Below are 21,373 nucleotides of genomic sequence, written 5' to 3'. Positions count from 1 at the left end.
AATCAAATGAGATAAAAACTGATTATATTGTTTTATTATTGTTATAATTTTAAGATTTACAGGTCATTTAATTGGGTTTATAAAAGTTTTGGTCATCATTATCAAAATTCAAGTTTAGATTTTATAATTAATCAAGGACAAGTACTGTCAGGGGATTGCACTCCAGATAATCCGGAGTCTGAAATATGGATTATATAAATTTTCTTTAACAGTGAGTGTGGCATTTTATCTTCTATCCCTGCAGTAAACCAGTATAATGGCAGTAAAAGTAAGAACTCGTTAAAATTTAAAGTAAGCATATTAAAACCCAAAATAAGATTATTTGTGTAAGTAATACACCGAGAGCAATAAATAATAGGTTTAGTGTTGTTATTTTTTTGCATTCTCTAATGTTTGTAAGTCTATAATCTAGCTTTGGCTTATGCAACATGGCTTATTGTATTCCTCCTTAGGTGTATAAAGTTTTGACAAAAAGACGTAAAAAATAGTCAAAAGTTTTGAACACAGATTTTGAGTGTCCAAATACTTTTTGTATTTTGTGAGTTATTTTTACATTTTTGACATCTTGATTCTACGATAAGCCACAGACTAACTAATTTATATATAATTTAATTTATATAAGTATTATAATTTATGCTAAGCCCCCTGATTTGACAAGATTCCATGCTAGATAAAAGCTTTCCCAATCCAAGCATAGATGGCTCCAGTGAACTCACAGTACGGTGTCATGAGATTTGATACATCGCTCACTCCTTTCAAGAACGTCATAAATCAAAAAACTTGATTTTTCAGGAGAACGTTTTTAAAGTTTAAAAATATAATACAATGTGTTAAAAATAAATATCAAGCCACTTACTGAACTTTTTACAGTGCAACAGATCTTTTTAAGTAAAACCTGATGGTTTTTTCTCCATTCGAAAAATATTTAGTTTATTTAAAAAAATAATTAAACAATTCCTTTTCTTCAAAATGCAAAAACAACACTTTCTGTCCTGGAGTGGGTAAATATTAAGTTAAAAATATGCCTCTTTTGCTGGGATATAGTACATTTTCTGGGCATTCCGAAAACATGCACAACTGAAAATTTTCAAATTTTGATTTATGACGTTCTTGAAAGGAGTGAGCGACATGTAGGAGTTGTATCACTACACTTAGTTTTTATAACTAGTTAACGTCGGGGGGTGAGTGTGGTTTTCAATGATTCTACATTTAATAGTTCCTGACGGGATATGAGTTTGAGTTAAGTGCGCTATGCCCATCGACTGCACTTAGAAATTGAAATAAAGTAAAAAAAACACTGTATTAAATTAATAATCAAAGCAAACACTGTCGTAGGGAAAGTGGCAAGTTAAAAACCCTGCGCAAAAACAAAGTGGAAAATACAACGCGAAATTGAAATATTTCACACATTTCACACTCTCTAGAACTTAATAATATACTGTAAAGTAATGCATAATTAAGAATGTAAACATGCTTAATAGGTAATTTATAAAATAATACTAAGTAGTTTATAATATTACATATATTAATTTGTATGGCCAGTAATAATCAAAGATTAACTAATTTATATAGGTACATAGTTTACGAGTCGAACCCCCCTGATAATAATATAATCTTGAGAGTCATCTCTTGGATTTTTTCATAATAATTCTAGAAGGTAAAATTTAGCACTGTTTTATCGACAAGTTTTCTGGTATATTTGTTTTGAGTTTAGCTGGTTCAGTTTTTTTTTGACAGTTGAGTGGTTGTCTTAAAAATGTCAGATGACTTAGATACTTACGATCGAGGTGATGGAGACAGTCAAAAACCAGAGAAAATGTTCACGTTGAAAAAATGGAACGCGGTCGCTATGTGGAGTTGGGACGTGGAATGCGATACCTGTGCAATTTGCCGAGTTCAAGTCATGGGTATGTGTTTCCATATTATTTGAGGTTAGGAATTTGACATTCATATTTTTATTTACGAATATAAACAAATTATTGCTTTGATTGATATTTGTTGGATTCTAATTAATATTTATCTAATTAGTTTCTTACAAATTCAAATCACGGCACGCTCAAAATTATTCGTAGAGAACTATTCTTAAACTTGCTACGGCTGCTCTGAGCCCTTGTCAGGTGCCATGTTTCACAGCCGTATAATATAATTCCAGTATTTATTGCATTGTATTGGCGGTATTTGATTTTCGCCGTGTACAAATACGATCTTCATACAGCCTTTATACTGTAGAATGCAGTGACCGCAAGGCGTAAGCGCATTCCCAGTTCTTTTATCTTATTTTTTCTAGCACATTTTATAATATTTTATTCTTGTACATAAAACAAAGCTGCAGAAAACTTTGAATTGCTCTCTCGACAGTAGCAATGTGATTGATATATATGATAGAGCAGGTTGTTGGGTAAATATGAAATAAATATAAATGGGTTTTAAACTCAAATATACATTCTTCTTTTGAAAATGTTGCCGACGTTTAGATGACTACTCCTACTTCTAACGCTTATCCGCACCCAATGGTGCATAGGACACTGCATCATATAGAAGCTTTGTTATTTTGATCATTAAATACACGAAGGAAAGGTCATCAGCCTTCCGCTTCAGGTACCAGTCCAGGGTCATATGAAATAAATATTTGACTGAAAAATCTATTTAGATGACTACATGATAATATTTCTTTGTCACCTTCTAATGTTACCCTTCACAAATGCATAAAACACTGTTTCAATTTGTTAAGATACAATTTTGCATTATTTCATGGCAAGATGACCAATCTTACATTCATATCACAATCTGGAGTTATACTTATGTACACATGATACAAATTATGTTCATTTTGTTTTTCTGGGTGTTTCTGTATTCTTTACAGCAGCCTTCTTATAAACATCAACTAGAAGTGCTAATAACATTCGTCATATAACCCAGAAAAACTATTTTCATTTATGTGCCTATTCAAATCTAAAAGTTTATTTTATTTAAACAGATAAATATTTGTTTTTTTTAATTATTTCAGACTATTTCTGTATGCCTAAGCAGCTCATTATTAAAAATTGATATCAAATTGTGGTAGAGTGGGTTTGAACCAAGAAACTCTGACTCAAGAGTCTGCAACTCTAACCACTGTACCACGAACAGACACATTAAATCCAATGACTATAAGAGTAATTAGACTACTTAATTAATCCGTAGTAATGTTATTTTTATACCACCAATCCCTGTGGCGTGTTTGGGTAGTCGTTTTTCTTCAAAAGTGGCATTGTGTGTTTAATTCCTGTTCATTACAAAATGAATTACTAAGAAATATTTATTTAAATTAGTCTAGGTGTTTGAGATGTATTTTTTCACATCTGCGTTACCCATTATTTTTTACCTGCGGACAAACCTCCAACAATGTAGGGTTTCAGGGCTATTCCTTAAAAAATCTACCCACTTTTTACAACCAAAAACGAAGAGTGGGAAGTTAGCAAACTCATGTAACTCTGTATATGAGCAGGTTTATGTTAAACTTAAAGTAATGCACCCATGTGTTACCAAGCTGGAAGATGCGTGAGGGTTTTCACTAAAACAGCGTAACTAAACAAAATTTTGTTAATATTTTTTAAATATTTTTATTTTTTATTTTGAATTATTATTTTCAAAATTGTACACACACAAAGGTAAAATGAAGAATTTTATACGTATATGAAGTGAATTCGACTATTGCAAATTTGACACAATCTCCATATTGTCACCATTTCCATCGTCGCTATAACTATGTATTTTCTTGTACCATATTTTGTAATACCTTATTAAACTTTATCATTGTGAACGATACATTGCTGAAAATTTATTATTAGGCGACAATTTAATTATAGGTGTCTCTTTGACACCTACAATATACAGTTATTATATTGAAAATTATAAAAATTTCATAAAGAAAATTAGAATGTCTACGCATTCCCAGGACTTACAACCTAATACTAGCTGGTTTATGTAATTACTTTATTCACCATGCAATGTTAACCATTGTGTCTGTTCATTGTTGAATTACTTATCACATTAATGCATTATTTATATATGAGATAAGAAAGGTGTGTTGAGATGGTTTGGACATGTAGAACGAATGAGTGAGGAAAGAACGGTAAAACAAATTTATGAGGCGAATGTAATTGGAAAAAAGGAACAGAGGAAGACCAAGAAAAACTTGGCACGATCAGGTATGCCAAATACTTAAAGGTGGTCAGGTTAGGATTCGTAATAATCGTCGGGTATGCATGCGGAAATGCATGAACGTGGAAGAGCCGAAGAATGTTTGCAAATTCAGAGTGGTGTGGCGTTCTATTCTCTCTGCCTACCCCTGCAGTGAAGCGGCGTGATGGCTAGTACATACATACATATATGCATATATGAAATATTGGTATTTAACATGTGGGTTAGTAATTCTTTTTAATATCAAAAAATATATATTTTTAACTAGTTCAAGAATGTATATACCGCATACTAAGGCATCGTTGGATTTATTTCTATGACTGTTTTTATGTAATTATTTTTATGAAATATTTTAATTATTATAAATCGGAAGATGTCTTTAATAGGGAGAGGTAAAAATAAAACGATAAATAATGTTCTTAAATGTTTACTCATCTAACTTTAGGTCACTAAATACCAATCTTAATATGAATGGTATTCAATTATAAAAAAATATACAATCACTAATGATAAATTTTCTTATACATGTATATAAATTTACAGCCTTAATGTATAAATATAACATAAGTTTTGTCATGGAAATAATAAAATATATTAGTTTCTTACACAATTATCTAACACTTATAACTAAACTGTCAAGTAAGTGGCCTATGGCAAGTTTCTTGGAGCAGTGGTCATCAACACACGGCACTCCAGAAATTCCTGATTTCGGCGAATAAATAATTCATATCGCTCACTCCTTTCAACAACGTCATACTGTATATAAAAAAACATGATTTTTTAGGAGATCGTTTTTAAAGTTTAAAAATATAATAAATTGTATTAAAATAAATATCAGCCACTTATTGAACTTTTTACTGTGCAACAGATCTTTTTAGGTAAAACCTGAATGTTTTTTCTCCGTTTGAAAAATATTTAGTAGATTTAAAAAAATAATTAAAAAATATCTTTTCTTCAAAATGCAAAAACAACACTTTCTGCCCTGTAGCGGGTAAATATTAATTAAGGTAAAAATATGCCGCTTTTGCTGGGATATAGTACATTTTTTGGGCATTATGAAAACATGCATAACTGAAAATTGACGATTTTTGATTTATGACGTTGTTGAAAGGAGTGAGCGATATGGGATACATTAATATTAATAATTTTATAGAATTTTGTTGTTTGGTTGTTGCACATTTTGAGTGTGTTATATACTTGTTCACAAATCTGGATTATCTCCAATTATCAGTTATTTTTATATTCTTTTTTGACATCTCAAAATAGATGAAGAAGGATATAGAAGTCTGGGCATTTACGAGGCTGACGACCGTCATAGGTTGGTTTAAGTGATCACTTTACACACGTGTAAAAACCTGCAACATTGACTAAAAATACCTTAAAACTAGTAGTATTCGAGAGATTCATGTTCCTCATTTCTCACTATTCACAGTTCATTTTATAAGCGTAAAATGGAATAAATAAAATTACAAATGAGATTCTTGAGATTTGTGGTAGATTTAAAGGAATAGTATTCAAGACGTAAATATTATTTTGACGGACTTGTTTTCGAGTGAAATTCACACTTTCCAACTGAGGATGTTGCGATAGTAGTTTGGTTCCTTTACACTCATCATCATCTACCACTATTAAATTTCCTAAACGTCTCACATATTCGTCTCACATATGCGATAATAATTTGGTTCCTTTCCACTCATCTTCATCTACCACTATTAAATTACCTAAACGTCTCACACATTCGTAACTCAACACTCCATGGCCATCTTCTTTATACTAGTTATTTGGTCAGCTCTACTTTTCTTTCCCATAAGTTTCTTCTCTATTTCCTCGAGAGTTTTGCCTTTCGTCTCGGGTACCCAGATGCACGTGAAGACCATTCCAAACATGCATATGACTCCGAACATCCAGAAAGTACCGTGGGTCCCGATGCATTTAATGATATCGGCAAAGGTCTTAGTGACAATAAATGTGCAGGACCAGTTAAAAGCCGTAGCTACGGATGCCGCCGTTCCCCTTATCCTCCCGGGCAGAATCTCTCCCATCATTAGCCATGGAATGGGACCGAAGCCCAGGGAGAATCCGATTACGTATACTACAAAGCTCGCCAGAGGGATCCATCCGTAATCGGTCATATCCATGAAGGTGCGCAGGTAGAAGAAAGTGCCCAATGTCATTAGCGTGAAAATCATCGCCGCTCCAGACGCGTATAGTAACATTTTCCTTCCCAGACGCTCGATCAGGACTGTCGCGATAAAGGTGGCTGCGAAGTTAACGATTCCCACGATTATGGTGCTCAGATTCTCGTCAATCGTGCTTCCGGCATCCCTGAAGATGGACACGGTATAGAAAATCACAGCGTTAATGCCGCTCATTTGTTGGAAGAACATGAGACCCAGACAAATGATTACAGCCCTAGAGTATTCCCGCTTGAACAGTTCTCGCGCGATAGATCCAGTGGCGTTCCTCTCGGCATCGGCGTGCGACTTCATGATGCCTCGGAGTTCGTCTTCCACATCCGCGTCGCTTCCTCTCAACCAGCGAAGCGCGTGAGCCGCCTGCTCCTCGCGCCCGTGGGACACGAGCCAGCGAGGCGTCTCGGGAATCAGCAACATGAGCACCAGGAAAGGTACGGGAAGAGCGGCTCCGAGCCACGCTAGACCCGACCAGTCCAGGTATTTTCCAGCTATGAAACAGACGAGGATTCCTATGTTACCGAAGGCCGTGGGCAGAAGTCCTAGTTGGCCTCTGACTTCGGGTTGTATGATCTCTCCGAGGTAAACGGGGAAAGACAGGGAACCGATTCCCACGCACAATCCGCCAAGGACGCGTCCCACATATACGACTGCCACGCTTCCCGCTGTGGCGATGACGATCCAGGATATAATGAAGGGGATGCTGATGGCCAGGATGGTGTTTTTTCTTCCTAGTCGTTCTATTAACGGCCCCCCTATCACTCCACCGACGAGCGCTGCCAAGGGCATCAATCCTCCTACCCACGACCCCTGCAAACAGAAAAGAAACATTGTAAAATATGCCATTGCAATACAATGCCCATACCCATACGATTTTATTATTTACGAAGATCGCGTAGCATGGAGTTAGCAAATATTGGAATAGGGAAGAAATCTAATCTCTTTCAATTGTAAACATGAGATTTTTTAGGTAGATTAGCATAGATTTATACATGTAGTAATAGTGAATTCACAATATGTAGAAGTATAACATTTTACGACAAAAATTACGAGTAAATGTATTTTTTTTTAATTGTACATTTTTCGTGCATTCAATGGTACTCTTCTATTATTACTACATTACTACGTAAGAAACACCACCATTAAAAAATATATTAACAGGAGTTTAATGTATTTCTAGTGCATAATCAATAATTTGTTATCCGAACCCATTTCAGAGTATATTATAAGCATACTGTGTAAACGGTGTGAGGTCTCCTAATCACAACTATTAATACGTATATTAAGACCGGTTGATAGTAATTACTTGTGCACTTTGTATATAAAACTGAAATGAAGAACACTGTTGATGATTTTCGAAGAAACAGATGTAAATATTTTTTTATTGGCTCGTGTGAACGATATTTTAAAGTCAAAATAAGACAGGATTATAAATATCGCAAAGTTTACGGTATACTTATTATGAACTTATAAGTCTTTTGTGAAAAATCCTTATTGAATAATTTACCTTTTTTGGTTTCACTAAGTGGAATCATTAACAACCCTACAATTATGTGGCGCATGCCTTACTCGGGCCAATGCCATTAACAAACAATTAGGAAATCGTCAATATTATCACTTAAGGTGCTAAATATACATTCTTAGTAATGGTGATAATCAGCTGTACCTCGTGTGAACCGTTACCAGATATATAAAAATATTATACATAAGTATATACTCGCGCCTTAAAAGCGAAATTTTGTAGGTTCTAGAAACATTTGTTCTCTTTGCATTTGTTGACGATTTTATTTTTATTTCAGGATTAGGAAATGGTTATGTGGAATTTAATGGATGAAAATCTTAGATTTTGAATATTGAAAGCAACAACTTTGTGGATCATAATGATATATTATTTTGAGAAATAAAAAGACTTTGCTTTTTGATCCACTCACATTTTTATTAACAACCAACTAGTTTCGGCAACAACCTGTTGCCCTCTTCAGGGTTTATTTTATGCGAAGAAAATCTTACTATATTAAATTAAATATTTCTTTTGTTCCTCAATTTTTATACCCTAAGAAAGAAATTATGGGTTTATTAAAACTGAAGTATAATACGATCGATCACCTAGTATATTTGAAGTCGTTGTGAGATTATGTTGTCCACCGTATTGAAGCCTTCCGCCGGGCTTAAAATACTACTTCTTTCCGAAGAATTTTTTTGCGCTTTTTTTAGATTATTTGCTTTTTTCGTTCTCTAAAGCCTACCACTATTTCTGTCTTATTTTTTCTCCATTTCATTTGAAAACACAATGTCACACAATCGAAATTGTTAACTAATAAATATAAAAACGTGTTCAGCTAATGTCTTCTTCAAACCCTCATCCGCACCCGATGGTGCATAGGGCACTGCATCAGATAAACGCAGGGTTATCTTGATCGTAAACACACGAAGGAAAGGTGATCAGCCCTCCGCTTCGAGTACCAGTCCAGGGTAATGTATTGTATAGTAGCCAAGCGTGCTAACCACTACAGAGGCGGACAATTTACGTAATGTACAATATGCAAGCGTCTACTGGTTCCCTATTATTGCGCTACGTATTAACACAGTACACGCGGCATATGCACGTGTACTGTGTTAATTCTCTTGTTGAACTTTTTTTTTCAACTGCTGGTTGAATTCTAAGAAGGGGAAGCGATCACTTTTTCATCTTTTTCACCAATTTGCCCTTCCTTGGTTTTTTTGTTTCGATTCGTTTTAGTATATTGTTTACCCCTTTTAGATTTACTCTGTTAAATTATATCGAGTCTTTGTCAACTTACCTCGTCTTTAGTTACAACGATAGTGCTGTTTTCGTGAATCATTGTGGCAAGGGCTGGAGATGTATAAGCCGTACAATATCCTACCACCAATGAGCCTAGAGACACGGCTATGGCGGCCACCAGCTGAAAAGAAATATTTTGTTTCATATAAAAACAAATTACAAAAAATTATATTATTAACTTTACTTTATAAATCGAACACTCTCCTTATCATTCATCGTTCACTTTGTATAATACCACTTTAAAATTAACAGTAAATATTGACTACCGGTTTCAGAATAATCATTCCATCAACAACAAAAAATATTCCCGTTGTGATTAATTTGTCTTCTTTCTCTCTTTCAAAATTTTATTTTTGTACAAATCGCTCACTCCTTTCAACAACGTCATATATCAAAAAACTTGAGTTTTCAGGAGAACGTTTTTAATGTTTAAGAATCTAATAAAATGTATTAAAAATAAATATCAAGCCACTTATTGAACTTTTTACTGTGCAACATTGTAATCTTTTTAGGTAAAACCTGAAAGTTTTTTCTCCATTTGAAAAATATTAAGCAAGTATATTTAAAAAAATAATTAAACAAAACCTTTTGTTCAAAATGCAAAAACAACACTTTCTGCCCTGTAACGGGTAAACATTAAATTACAAATTTGCTGCTTTTGCTGAGATATGGTACATTTTCTAGGCATTCCAAAAAAATGCACAACTAAAAATTTAGTTTTTTTAAAAAATATATATGACGTTGTTGAAAGGAGTGAGCGAAATGTCAGACCGTAATAATTTTATTTTAATGACCATATGATGATAAAATTATTCCGAAACCGCTAGTCGCGAATTAGTGTTTATTAAAGTCATATTACACAAAGTGAACGATGAATGTTAAAGAGAGTGTTATATTACCATACCTACCACAAAGTTAAAAATGCTTTCAATATACAAAATAAAATGATGTGTTTCAAATAACGAGCAATAAATTGATTACTATTTTAATGAGCGTCGTGATACGAAGAATACACGTGTTAAAAATTAATTGCATTTGTAACTATGCAAATATTAATATCTTCTTAGTGTCAATGGCTCCTGTAAATATCATTAAAAGTTCAATATTGAAGAAAGAAACCAATATTTATTCTAGAATTCGTGCCTTTATCTATACAATGTTTACGAAAACGGTGAATATTTGTCGTATAAATCTTTGTTCAGGCGATAAGGTTGGTCACCATTTCCTAATACAGTATAATCAACCTGTTTTCGTCTCCACTTTATTAAAATATTCACCGAAAAATACTTTCTTTCATTGAATCACAAAAGCTTCTTCAAGCTCGTTCGACATTAATAATAATTGCCCGAATTGATCTGCCTTGCGATTTTTTCATTCTCTTGTCATATTCATTGAACGCGAATAATAAATAACTATGGGTAAATTGACTGGTGTTCATTTTATTTATCGTTTCGGCATTTATTTTGTGATAAGACACGATTAAAATGTTAATAAAGACACTTGTGTATTACCAATTGAGAATTATATATATTTTTTAACGACTAGTTTCGCAAGCTACAAATACTTCCATCTATGGGTTTAAATATAAAACATATTTAAACCAGTTGATGGAAGCGTCTGCAGCTTCCGAAACAAGTCATTGAAAAAAAAATAGTACCCGAGTGATAATAAAAAAGTGTCTTTATTTACAATTGGACTCGAGTTAATAATATATAACACGAGATGAATTTTTATCAGAAAATATATACTATAGTAACGCGGACAGTTTTAAAATTTAAAATTAAACTAACTAACCATCACGCCGCTTCACTGCAGGGATAGGTAGAGAGAAGAGAACGATTCTCCACTCGAGAATGTCTTTGCAAACATTCTTCGCCTCTTCCACGTTATTCCACATCTCCTCATATATAACCGCCGATTATTTCGACTCCTCAACTGACCGCTTTCAAGTATTTGACATACCTGATCGTGCTAAGTCTTTCTCGGTCTTTCTCTTTCAATTTTAATTCAATTCGGTATTTAAAAAAATAATAATTAAACGTAGAGAAGACGTATGAGGACAGTATGAGGAGATGCATGAACGTGGAAGAGGCGAATAATCCTTACAAAGAAAAAGGTGTGTGGCATTCTATTCTCTCGGCCTACCCCTGCGGGGAAGCAGCTTGATGGTTAGTCAGTTAGTTAAATTAAACGTAGAATTTCTGCAACGTACCTGCATCCAAATGTTGATTTTTTTAGTCGTCGGCAAATACGGTGATGAATCTGTTTTTCTGTCATAATCTTTGATCTTCGCGCTGTCCGAGAGCGCCTCCACGAACGGCATCGCGTTGCGCAAATTCTCGTCCCGGCTGCCCTTGATCTCCATCTCCATCTTGTACTTGCTGCCGCCGCCCAGGCTGATGTGCTTCTTCTGCTGGAAGTGCTGCCGGATCTGCTCGTAGTCCTCCGGCTCCTCCTGCGTCAGGGAGCGCTCCTCGTCGGCCGGCTCGTCCTCCTCGAGGTACTGCTCCTCGTAGGGCTCGTGCGAGAAGTCGTGCGGGAAGAGCGCCCTGGGCAGGTGCAGCTGCGAGCCGGCGTAGTCCGTCACCAGGCTCGTGCTGGTCGTGCTCGCCGAGATGGTCGCCTTGGACGGCACGCGGGCGTACCCCCTGCCCGGGCCGGACGACAGCGTCAGCAAGCGGCTCTCGGCTCCGCGTTGCTTCGAATCGCCCCCCTGAAACAAATTATATTTTTATTTATACATTTGGCGTTTAACACGTTTAATGTCGGTCACGCGTATACGCGTGATCCGGCCCGACAGCCGATGACCGATCACGCGTTACCTCGTGATAAATATTTATATTACGTTAAACCTACTTAGATCAGTGTTCCGTAAACATTTTCTGTTCAAGGTACACCTGCCAAATGAAGATATTTTAGAGGTAAACCAAAGATAAAACAAAGTTTAGTTAGTATTTTTTTGCTTAACACATTTCGGAAGGGTATTTTTTACGCCTCCGCTGGCATTACTATGTACTTATAGTTAAAACCTTAACAAAGAGATTGGTACATAAAATTCATATAAATAATGTAATTCCTTATTTTCTGACTTTAAAATTAGGCCGGCGCAGAAGATTAAAATACCCTTCCCGTCCTTAAGCATCAATCGACCGAACTGGTAGAAATACCTTTCCCGTCCATCGTGTGTTAACAATAGAATACTTTGCACACAATCTACAAACACATTAGCGTTGATTCGTATAAATAATATATTTTCTTAGTACCTTTTTCAACTGCTTGCGAAAAAACTCAATAAAATCAATTTATTTTTATTTTTATTTTAAACACTACGAATTTCTTAAGTTTAACACTTTAAATCTTTATGGGAATCGCGGATAAGCGAACTGTCAAATTGACAGCTATTAAGTTCAGCGTCCACTTATGATTTAATCGGTAACGATTTTTCACCGAGATATTTAATGGTCCTATGTGTAAGACGTTGTGATAAATGTCACAATATTGAGTATTTGCTCGTATTTATAATGTTATCATCAGTCCAGGCAAGGTCATTATTTTAATGATCTCTCTTGACCGGCGGCTATGCTCTTAAAATTGTAGCGATGACCGATTGAAAACGTCACATTTCCCCCCGCTAGCGTAAACTGTTTGATAACCCCTGATCAGGGAATCCTTCGATATATGCAATTTGAGCAGATCGCTAATTGACCGCGTGTTTCCTGGTTCAACATTCAACTCCGATATCAACAATATTTAATTATTCATTAACACGTTGAAAGCCATGTGAGTTACAATTAACTCACGTGAGTTAAATGTAACTCTAACCATGGATTGGATTTTACGTTCTGTGAATTGGATACGCTTCACGTTTGCCATGTAATGTAAATGTATTCACTTTCCGCGTGGCCTACTGGCCAGATTATCATTACATTTTTATGGCTTTGTGTTTCATGAAAAAACATTTAATACCGAAAAATAACCGCATCCTTCACATTTGTATGGATCTTTTTTTCTAATTTGACAGTCAATGTGTTAAGAAAAAACAACGTTGACGAAAATTTATTTTTTTCTCCTTCTAGTCATATAGTGTAAAAATGGGCATTTTATATGCATTTTTATTACACAATGTTTTTTATTGAAATTTTTCTATTGAACTTCATATTTATCAGTGATTATATTTTCAAGTACACATTTCCAATTATAAAATTATGATTTTATATTATCACGAGAATATGCACGATTGTAACATCAACATGTATTGATTGTTTGTGTTTTATATGTAAGGTTAAACCCGAGCGTCATATTTACTAGAAATGCAACCCAATGATCTGAAAACAAAATTATTAGTATTATGTCTGAAATGTGAATCTGAGATTTGATCTGTAACTTATAATGAATGTTTAATTGCGTATTTATCCGCCTCCGTGGTGTAATGGTCAGCGTGTTTAGCTACCGTGCTGGAGGTCCCGGGTTCGATTCCCAGGGGGGGAGGTGAAAATAAATATTAGTGATTTACCACTTTAATATTTATTTAATGTTACCCTGGACTGGTTCCTGAAGCGCAAGAGTGATCACCTTGCCTTCATGTAAGTAATGAACAAGATAACACTGCGTCAATTTGATGCAGTGCCCTATGCACCATTAGGTGCGGATAAGGGTTATAAAAAAAATAATGGCGTATTTAAATCGGTTTTTTCGATTTATATTATGTTTTTTTTACCTGATAATATATCGTATTTAGAAATCATGTAAATATTTGATCCTGTAACGAAAGGTCCATTAAAAAAAGAGATTAGGCCAATCTTCATCCCTTGTATTCTTCCCTCGTCCAGTTGAAATTATCATTTATCCAGGTAATAACCAACGCTCTGTATCCTATGCGCTCAAAATCAATGTAAACGCGGTCCAGTATCGTTACCCTAAACCAGAGGTTCCCAACCCCGTGCCCGATTCGTATGTGCCCGCCACTAATCGACAGAGACAGTTATTTTTTTCATTATTTTTAATAAAAAATGTAAATTATTTTTATTTATTTGTTACTTTATTTTTTTAATGCTTAGGTTAATTAAATATTGTTTGTTCGTATGTTTGCGATATTGTATGTATGATTGGTTTCTTTGCTGACAGTACTTAAAAATAAGCCGATTAAAAATAGGTGACGCCCGCCACCCTACTTATATTTTAGATTGTGCTCTAGACTGCAAAAAAGTTGGGAACCCCTGCTCTAAACGATATTTCCAACGAAAATTAGTAAAAATCTGGAATATTTATATATTGCATTGCCTTTCTCTATGCTTTACTTTGTTGAATTTGAATATACGTTTGCCGGCATGGCAAGGCGCCGTTTTGTGTTACCACCGATTGATTGATTACATTGATGCCTTCTGATTCCTGTTCCGAGTTAGAAAATATCCGGTTTTTCCTATTCATGATTTGGAATAAACTTATTGTTTTAAATATCATTACGTTGAGTCTAGGGCTGATCACCTTTCCTTCGTGTGTTAACGATCAAAATAACACTGCGTTTGTATGATGCAGTGCCCTATGCACCAGTGGGGTGCGGATAAGGGTTTATTAAGTCTGTACCCCAAAAACAGGCTTATCTCTATCCTCAGTATACTTTATCATATCTTCTGGTAAATTATTGCTGCTTAACCTTTATTTTATTAGTTTTTGTGTTCAATCTTAAATGTGAGGTTATGAATAATATGTTTTAACCTATATATTAATATATGTTTATATATATTTATATATGTATATATATATATATATATATGAATATATATATATGTATATATATATATGTATATATATATATGTATATATATATATATATATATATATATATATATATATATATATATATATATATATATATATATATATATATATATATATATATATATATACATATATATGTATATATATATATGTATATATATATATATATATATATATATATATGTATATATATATATGTATATATATATATATATATATATATATATATATATATATATATATATATATATATATATATATATATATATATATATATATATATATATATATATATATATATATATATATATATATATATATATATATATACATATATATATATATATACATATATATATATATATATATATATACATATATATATATATATATATATATATATATATATATATATATATATATATATATATATACATATATATATATATATATATATATATATATATATATATATATATATATATATATATATATATATATATATATATATATATATATATATATATATATATATATATATATATATATATATATATATAATGACATTCAGATGAAATTCATTTACTGTATTGGATAAAAATACGATTTGCTTGTTGTCGTTAAAATTATGAGCGATAAGCAAAGACGTCATTTGCGTTAGGATCCTTAGTCGGAATAAGTAATATGGAGATTTGTCCGGAACTGACCAGAACTTTTGCCCTGATAGTAAAAGTCTAAAGGTTACTAAAATATTGAGTGTTTCAAAGAAAACTTCTCAATAATCATACGTCCGCATGATTACGCCAGTTTCACGCGCTGGCAATACAATAATAGCGTGCCATCTTCACTATACAAGGCTTGCCCGTGATCTTGACGACCGAGTTTAGTATGTACTAATACATATAGTAAAATCTCGATATAACGGAATGATTGGGAGGGGGTGTCCGAAAGATTTTGAGAAATACAGTGATATATCACAATAGCTTTTGAGATATACAAATTTATATTCACCAAGTAAAATTAGAATTGAAAATTTATAATTAAATATATTTAGAGTACAATAAATAAAAATTGAACTCGGTAATTGACAGTCGAGCCTCATGCATTGTTGCAAAAATGTCTAAATTGTCATTTATTTAAATATGCATATTAGCTTCCATCGTTTTTCGCGAAAAATAATAAAACTCAAGTAAAGCCTCCATATAACGGACTAATTCCGGGAGGTGGTGTCCGATAAACTCGAAAGTCCGCTGTATAAAAATACGTTAAAAATAAATACAAAAACTCTTGTTTGAAAATAGAATATGTACACTGTATTTAGATAATCTCATTTTTCTTCTTCAAATCCTTATTTGCACCCCAATGGTGCATAGGGCACTGCATCATATAAACGCAGTGATATCTTGATCGTTAACACATGAAGGTAATCAACATTCCGCTCCAGGTCCAGGACAATATTGAATAAATATTAGAGTAAAAATATCACTTATATTTATATGACTCCCCCCCCCTGGGAATCGAACCCGGGACCTCCAGAATGGTAGCCGAGTGCGCTGATTATTACACTGCGGAGGCAGATTTAGGTATTCATAAACAATACTAAACACAAACAAAATTCTATTTATTGTCTTCGGACACTCCTCGTGAAGTGACGTTGCTGTCATGATGATATCGACGCGTTTGCTTTCTGTCAGTGTTGCCATATATGGTATGCAGATTTATCTGTATTGATACAGATTTTAGGCTGCCGTTACAGATGACAGATTTAACTGTTAGGTAGTACTTTTAGTTTTATACAGATTTTTGGAATTGGACATAGTATATGATAAAACAGAAGAATGAAAATATGTATAGATTCGAGCATGATTAACATTTGATAGTAAGTACTGAAACATTGGAAGGATTATTACTATCAAAACAACTGCAATGATCCATGTGTATAAAAATAAATTTTATATTTTGGGTTATCGATTCTAAACAGATTTCTAGACATTTGATTCAGATTTTTTGGTTTGGCATATGGCAACATTGCTTTCTGTAATCCTGCTTTCAATAAAGAACCAAGTTTTTTTGCACTTTTGAAGTTTTCTGTTTTTTTTTTTTTATAATCAATTCTCTAAAATGCGTTTAAAAAAGTCGAACTTTATGATAAATGTTATTAGATGGTCGAGTTGTGATCTTACCATTGATAACTTAGTTTTTGGCAGTGTTGTTTCTTCTTCTTCTTTCTCTTCTTTTTCTTTCTCTTTCTCATTTTTTAAGTTTATAACTTCATCAGCTATTTCACAGTATTTCAGTCATGGCATTATACTCAGGGTTACCTTCATCTACATACTTGAATTTTTTGTCGTTACATCCAAAGTTCGTTAAATAGAAGTCCGTTATATCGAGGTTTAACTGTATTTTAAGCATTTTACGTTCTGATTTGATTTAGATTTTAGCCAAAAGCGTGACCATATCTCAACATAGATGTTGAAAACTATTAAAGTGCGTTTTTACAGGGCTCGCGATCTGTCATAGGCGGGTTTAAGTAATCACTTTATATACGTGTAGCGTTTATCATTATATGATCGAGAATCACACTACCCAAATTTCGGAACTTGTATATCCTTTGATTCACGCGTTCTTTCTCATGTGAGTTTTCGGAACCGTCTATGGTTCAGCTGAGTTAACTTTTTATTTAGCAGGGACCTCATAAAAATGAATGTAAGATTCAGCCTATGGCAGATCGTAAGCCCTGTAAAAACCCAAACTTTCATATTCTTATTCATCTGTGTTCAGATGTAAATATAAAATGACTCCTGAGTCGATAAACCCAGATTTGTGAACAAGGATTTGGACAAACTCAGATGACGATTTTCGTAAATTTTATTGTATTTTTTATTGTTTTTTTATGGAAAGGGACACACCTTTTTGTTTTTAAAGTTGATATTATTTAACAAATCGGTTAATATATGTAAAATATTTTTATACCATTATTTGTGTAAGGGACAATGCCTGACTTCATATAACTTATCGTTGGTCTTACTTTTCCTCTCTTTCCTTCCATTTTCATCATTCTTTTAAAAAATAGAAGTAATAATATTTTAATATTTTTTACTTAATTTTGATAACTTGTCGAAGTCAAAGCGAATCCAATTACCACATATCGCTCACTCCTTTCAAGAACGTCATAAATCAAAAAACTTGATTTTTCAGGAGAACGTTTTTAAAGTTTAAAAATATAACACAATATATTAAAAATAAATATCAAGCCATTCATTGAATTTTTTACTCTGCAACAGATCTTTTAAGGTAAAATCTGAAGGTTTTTTCTCCACTTGAAAAATATTTAATATGTTTAAAAAAATAATTGAACAATACCTTTTCTTCAAAATGCAAAAACGACATTTTCTGCCCTGTAGCGGGTAAATATCAAGTTAAAAATATGCCTCTTTTGCTGGGATATTGTACATTTTCTGGGCATTCCGAAAACATGCACAACTGAAAATTGACAATTTTTGATTTATGACGTTCTTGAAAGGAGTGAGCGATATTGGATTTCATAAACCTGTTGTTATTAAGCATGGTTTTATATTAATAATACGATGTTTATATATTATCTTCCCCCCCCACTTATGGAAATTTCGCTGACATTTTTGCAATTAATTTTGTTTTATTTATTATTTGAAATTAACTTTGTGGAATAAAGTGATATTTTGAAATTAAAAATATAACGCTCATATTTCGTATTTATTAAAAACGAAATATGAGTAAATAATAAAAACACAAATATTTATCTTTTTATTAAGAGAATATAAAAATATTAATATACTATACGCTATTTGTTTGCACTGTTTTGGACCATTGAACTGTTTTTTTTTATCTTTAAAATTAGAGTCATCTGTTGTGTATTCCTTGAATAAATAACGTATATCGTAATATCTCATGTGTTTATGATATTCAGCGAGTGCTTATCCGTCACAAAAAGGAATCCATGTAAGTAAGTATTTATAATTATTTAATTTTATTCAAATGGTTCGATTCATTGCTAGAATCAGTGGCGCCCTCTGTATGGATTTCTAAATAAACAGAATAAATATAAACAAAAGTTTATTGTCTCGTCTGTTTTGTCAACATTAAAATCAATACATACAAGCAAGGAAAATGCTGCAATTATAATATGTTGTTGTATTTTAACTGTTACTGAAAAGAGTTTCCTGTATTGATTACGCGAAAATTGTAAAATTATCTGCATTTTTCTCGCAGCGCCTAGCTTTGTGTTAGATGCAATCGGTTTTACACGCGTGTTTGACATACTGCCGGACCTCAGGCGTTGCAATCCAACCTGTTCAATGCATCGATGCCATATTAATCAAAACTTCATTCACTTCATGTTCTGTGCCAATGCCGCGTAGCTCGCATATCAGATGCGTTTTCCAGAATGTTATAACGGTCAGGAGAGAGGCGCTTATGACCGGCCTAGGGCATGACAATTTTTCATTTGTTCCTTACCTTCTCCGAAGAAAGCTGCCTCAGCATATCCATAAACTTCGCCATCGTCGACGTGTTGCTCTTGTTGAAACTCATCTTAACTTTTTAAGTCACTCGTTTAGTGTTCTTAATAATGTTCTAATCAGGCCTTTCACGGCAGTTAAAAAATGTTCAATATTTTCCGATATTCACGGCACGTTAAAACTGAAAGGATTGTCAAATTGCCTTTTATGTATTTTGTATTTTTTGCACTGCACTCCCGGAATGGTTAAAGCCAGGATAATCGTCTCCTAGCCTCGACGAAAACGTCCAATTTTCATTAATATTCTTTGTATATGAAATATGAATTGGTAAAAAAACATAGCACTAATAATCGTCTAGTTATACTAAAAATACAAAATGTTTATTCGGCTTCTAGATCATTCGATTCTGAAACTAAATTTCGCGCCGTATTACCCTGCGAAAAGGTTAACTGCTTGACGGTCGTGTTCCGTTTAAGTTCTCGCAGATGTCAGCCGTGTCTTTTATACACAGAACCACTGCGCAGTCGCCCCACTCCGCCCCCCTCCACTACCCTTCTCATTAAAATGTTTTCACGATTAAGTATTAATTTAAAATAATAATTGAACGGATATTTTTACATAATATATATTTCTATCTTCGAATTTTATATACGTATCCCATTTCAATATGTAGCTTTAATAATTCACGTTCTGTTTTTATTTTTTTTGTTAAAAGTTTCAAACGCCATTTATAAAAGGGTGGGTTATTTTAAAAATAATAAAACAATGTTATAACATAAAAAAATATGAATTTATATCTTAATGTGTAAATTATATTTTTATTAAATAATTTATTTTACGCGTGTATTTTTATTATTTATATCAAATCAAGTAATTTATTCAACAACAATAAAAAGTTTGTTTTTTCTATATCACAATCCCCGCAAGATATTTCACAAATTTAACATTAAAAAAATATATATATTTTTTATTTTTATTATACAGTTTGTGCGGGCTTCGAGGCAAACTCACTGGTGCCCGCAGCGGGCAAAAACCAGGGGAAAATAAACCAAACCTAATTTTTTACGGAAATAATTTCATTGAAATTAGAAGAGACAGATTATTTTTTTTCTTAATTTTTTTTCTTATACTACGCGGGTTCAACAGAGAAAGATAATATTTTCGAAATACATATATCAGTTGTTGAACCTGTGTATATAATTTTTTAGCCTTTAATTTTTTTTTTTTTTTTTAATTTTACTTATTTTCGCATTATATCTTGTTTTTTTTTGCAATAAACTTTACTGTATTTAATTCACGATTCGAGTTTTAAGTCACTAAGGGGGATGTTAAATTGAATATATTTGTGGAGTGTGTTAACACCCTTTGGGCGGGAAAGATATTTCTACCCGTTCGGTTGATTGATGCTCAGGGACGGGAAGGGTATTTTTACCTTCTGCGCCGGCCTCATTTCAATGTCAGAATAGAAGGAATTACACATTTAATGTTTTTATATGAATATTTAGAACCAATGTGCGAATAGTGAAATAAGGAAGGAATGCAAAGCTGAGATAAGCATTATCGATAAAATTAAGAAAGGTGTGTTGAGATGGTTTGGACATGTAGAACGAATGAGTGAGGAAAGAACGGTAAAACAAATTTATGAGGCGAATGTTAGTGGGAAAAGAAGCAGAGGAAGACCGAGAAAAACATGGCACGATCAGGTATGCCAAATACTTGAAAGTGGTCAGGTTAGGAGTCGTAACAATCGGCGGGTATGTATGAGGAGATGCATGAACGTGGAAGAGGCGAAAAATGTTTGCAAGGACAGAGTGGTGTGGCGCTCTATTCTCTCTGCCTACCCCTGCGGGGAAGCGGCGTGATGGTTAGTTAGTTAGTTTTTTAAGCACCAATCTCTTTGTTAAGGTGTTAACTATATATTA

The 21,373-nt window shown here is 33.2% G+C and overlaps 2 protein-coding genes across 3 annotated transcripts in view; one reads left to right on the top strand and one right to left on the bottom strand.

Annotated features, from left to right (window-relative positions):
* The first annotated feature begins 1,717 nt into the window (after nt 1–1,717).
* The window catches only part of LOC148313929 (RING-box protein 2-like), an 83,047-nt gene continuing 63,391 nt past the window's right edge, over nt 1,718–21,373 (top strand). Inside the window, exon 1 of the mRNA XM_088277134.1 lies at nt 1,718–1,907. Coding sequence (XP_088133260.1) covers nt 1,757–1,907 — 151 coding nt within the window. The 5' untranslated portion in view covers nt 1,718–1,756. The remainder of the gene's footprint in view (nt 1,908–21,373) is intronic.
* On the bottom strand, nt 4,594–19,924 carry LOC148313930 (facilitated trehalose transporter Tret1-like). Of its 2 annotated transcripts, none has more exons than XM_088277113.1 (4): nt 19,450–19,924; nt 11,390–11,890; nt 9,176–9,298; nt 4,594–7,184 (listed from the first exon to the last, which is right to left on the bottom strand). In XM_088277113.1, exons 1-4 carry the CDS (start codon nt 19,522–19,524, stop codon nt 5,928–5,930), a joined length of 1,956 nt encoding a protein of 651 aa, XP_088133239.1. In that variant the 5' UTR covers nt 19,525–19,924; the 3' UTR covers nt 4,594–5,927. The 2 variants fall into 2 exon arrangements, with proteins under 2 accessions (XP_088133239.1, XP_088133248.1); XM_088277122.1 differs by lacking the exon at nt 19,450–19,924 and adding an exon at nt 12,441–12,669.

The sequence above is a fragment of the Brachycentrus maculatus genome, unplaced genomic scaffold (genome assembly GCF_059751285.1).
Source record: "Brachycentrus maculatus isolate JH-2025_06_01 unplaced genomic scaffold, ASM5975128v1 h1tg000004l, whole genome shotgun sequence".
NCBI classification, from domain to species: Eukaryota; Metazoa; Arthropoda; class Insecta; order Trichoptera; family Brachycentridae; genus Brachycentrus; species Brachycentrus maculatus.
The sequence above is the reverse complement of the archived record's forward strand: the minus strand, read 5'-3'. Positions and strand labels throughout refer to the sequence as shown.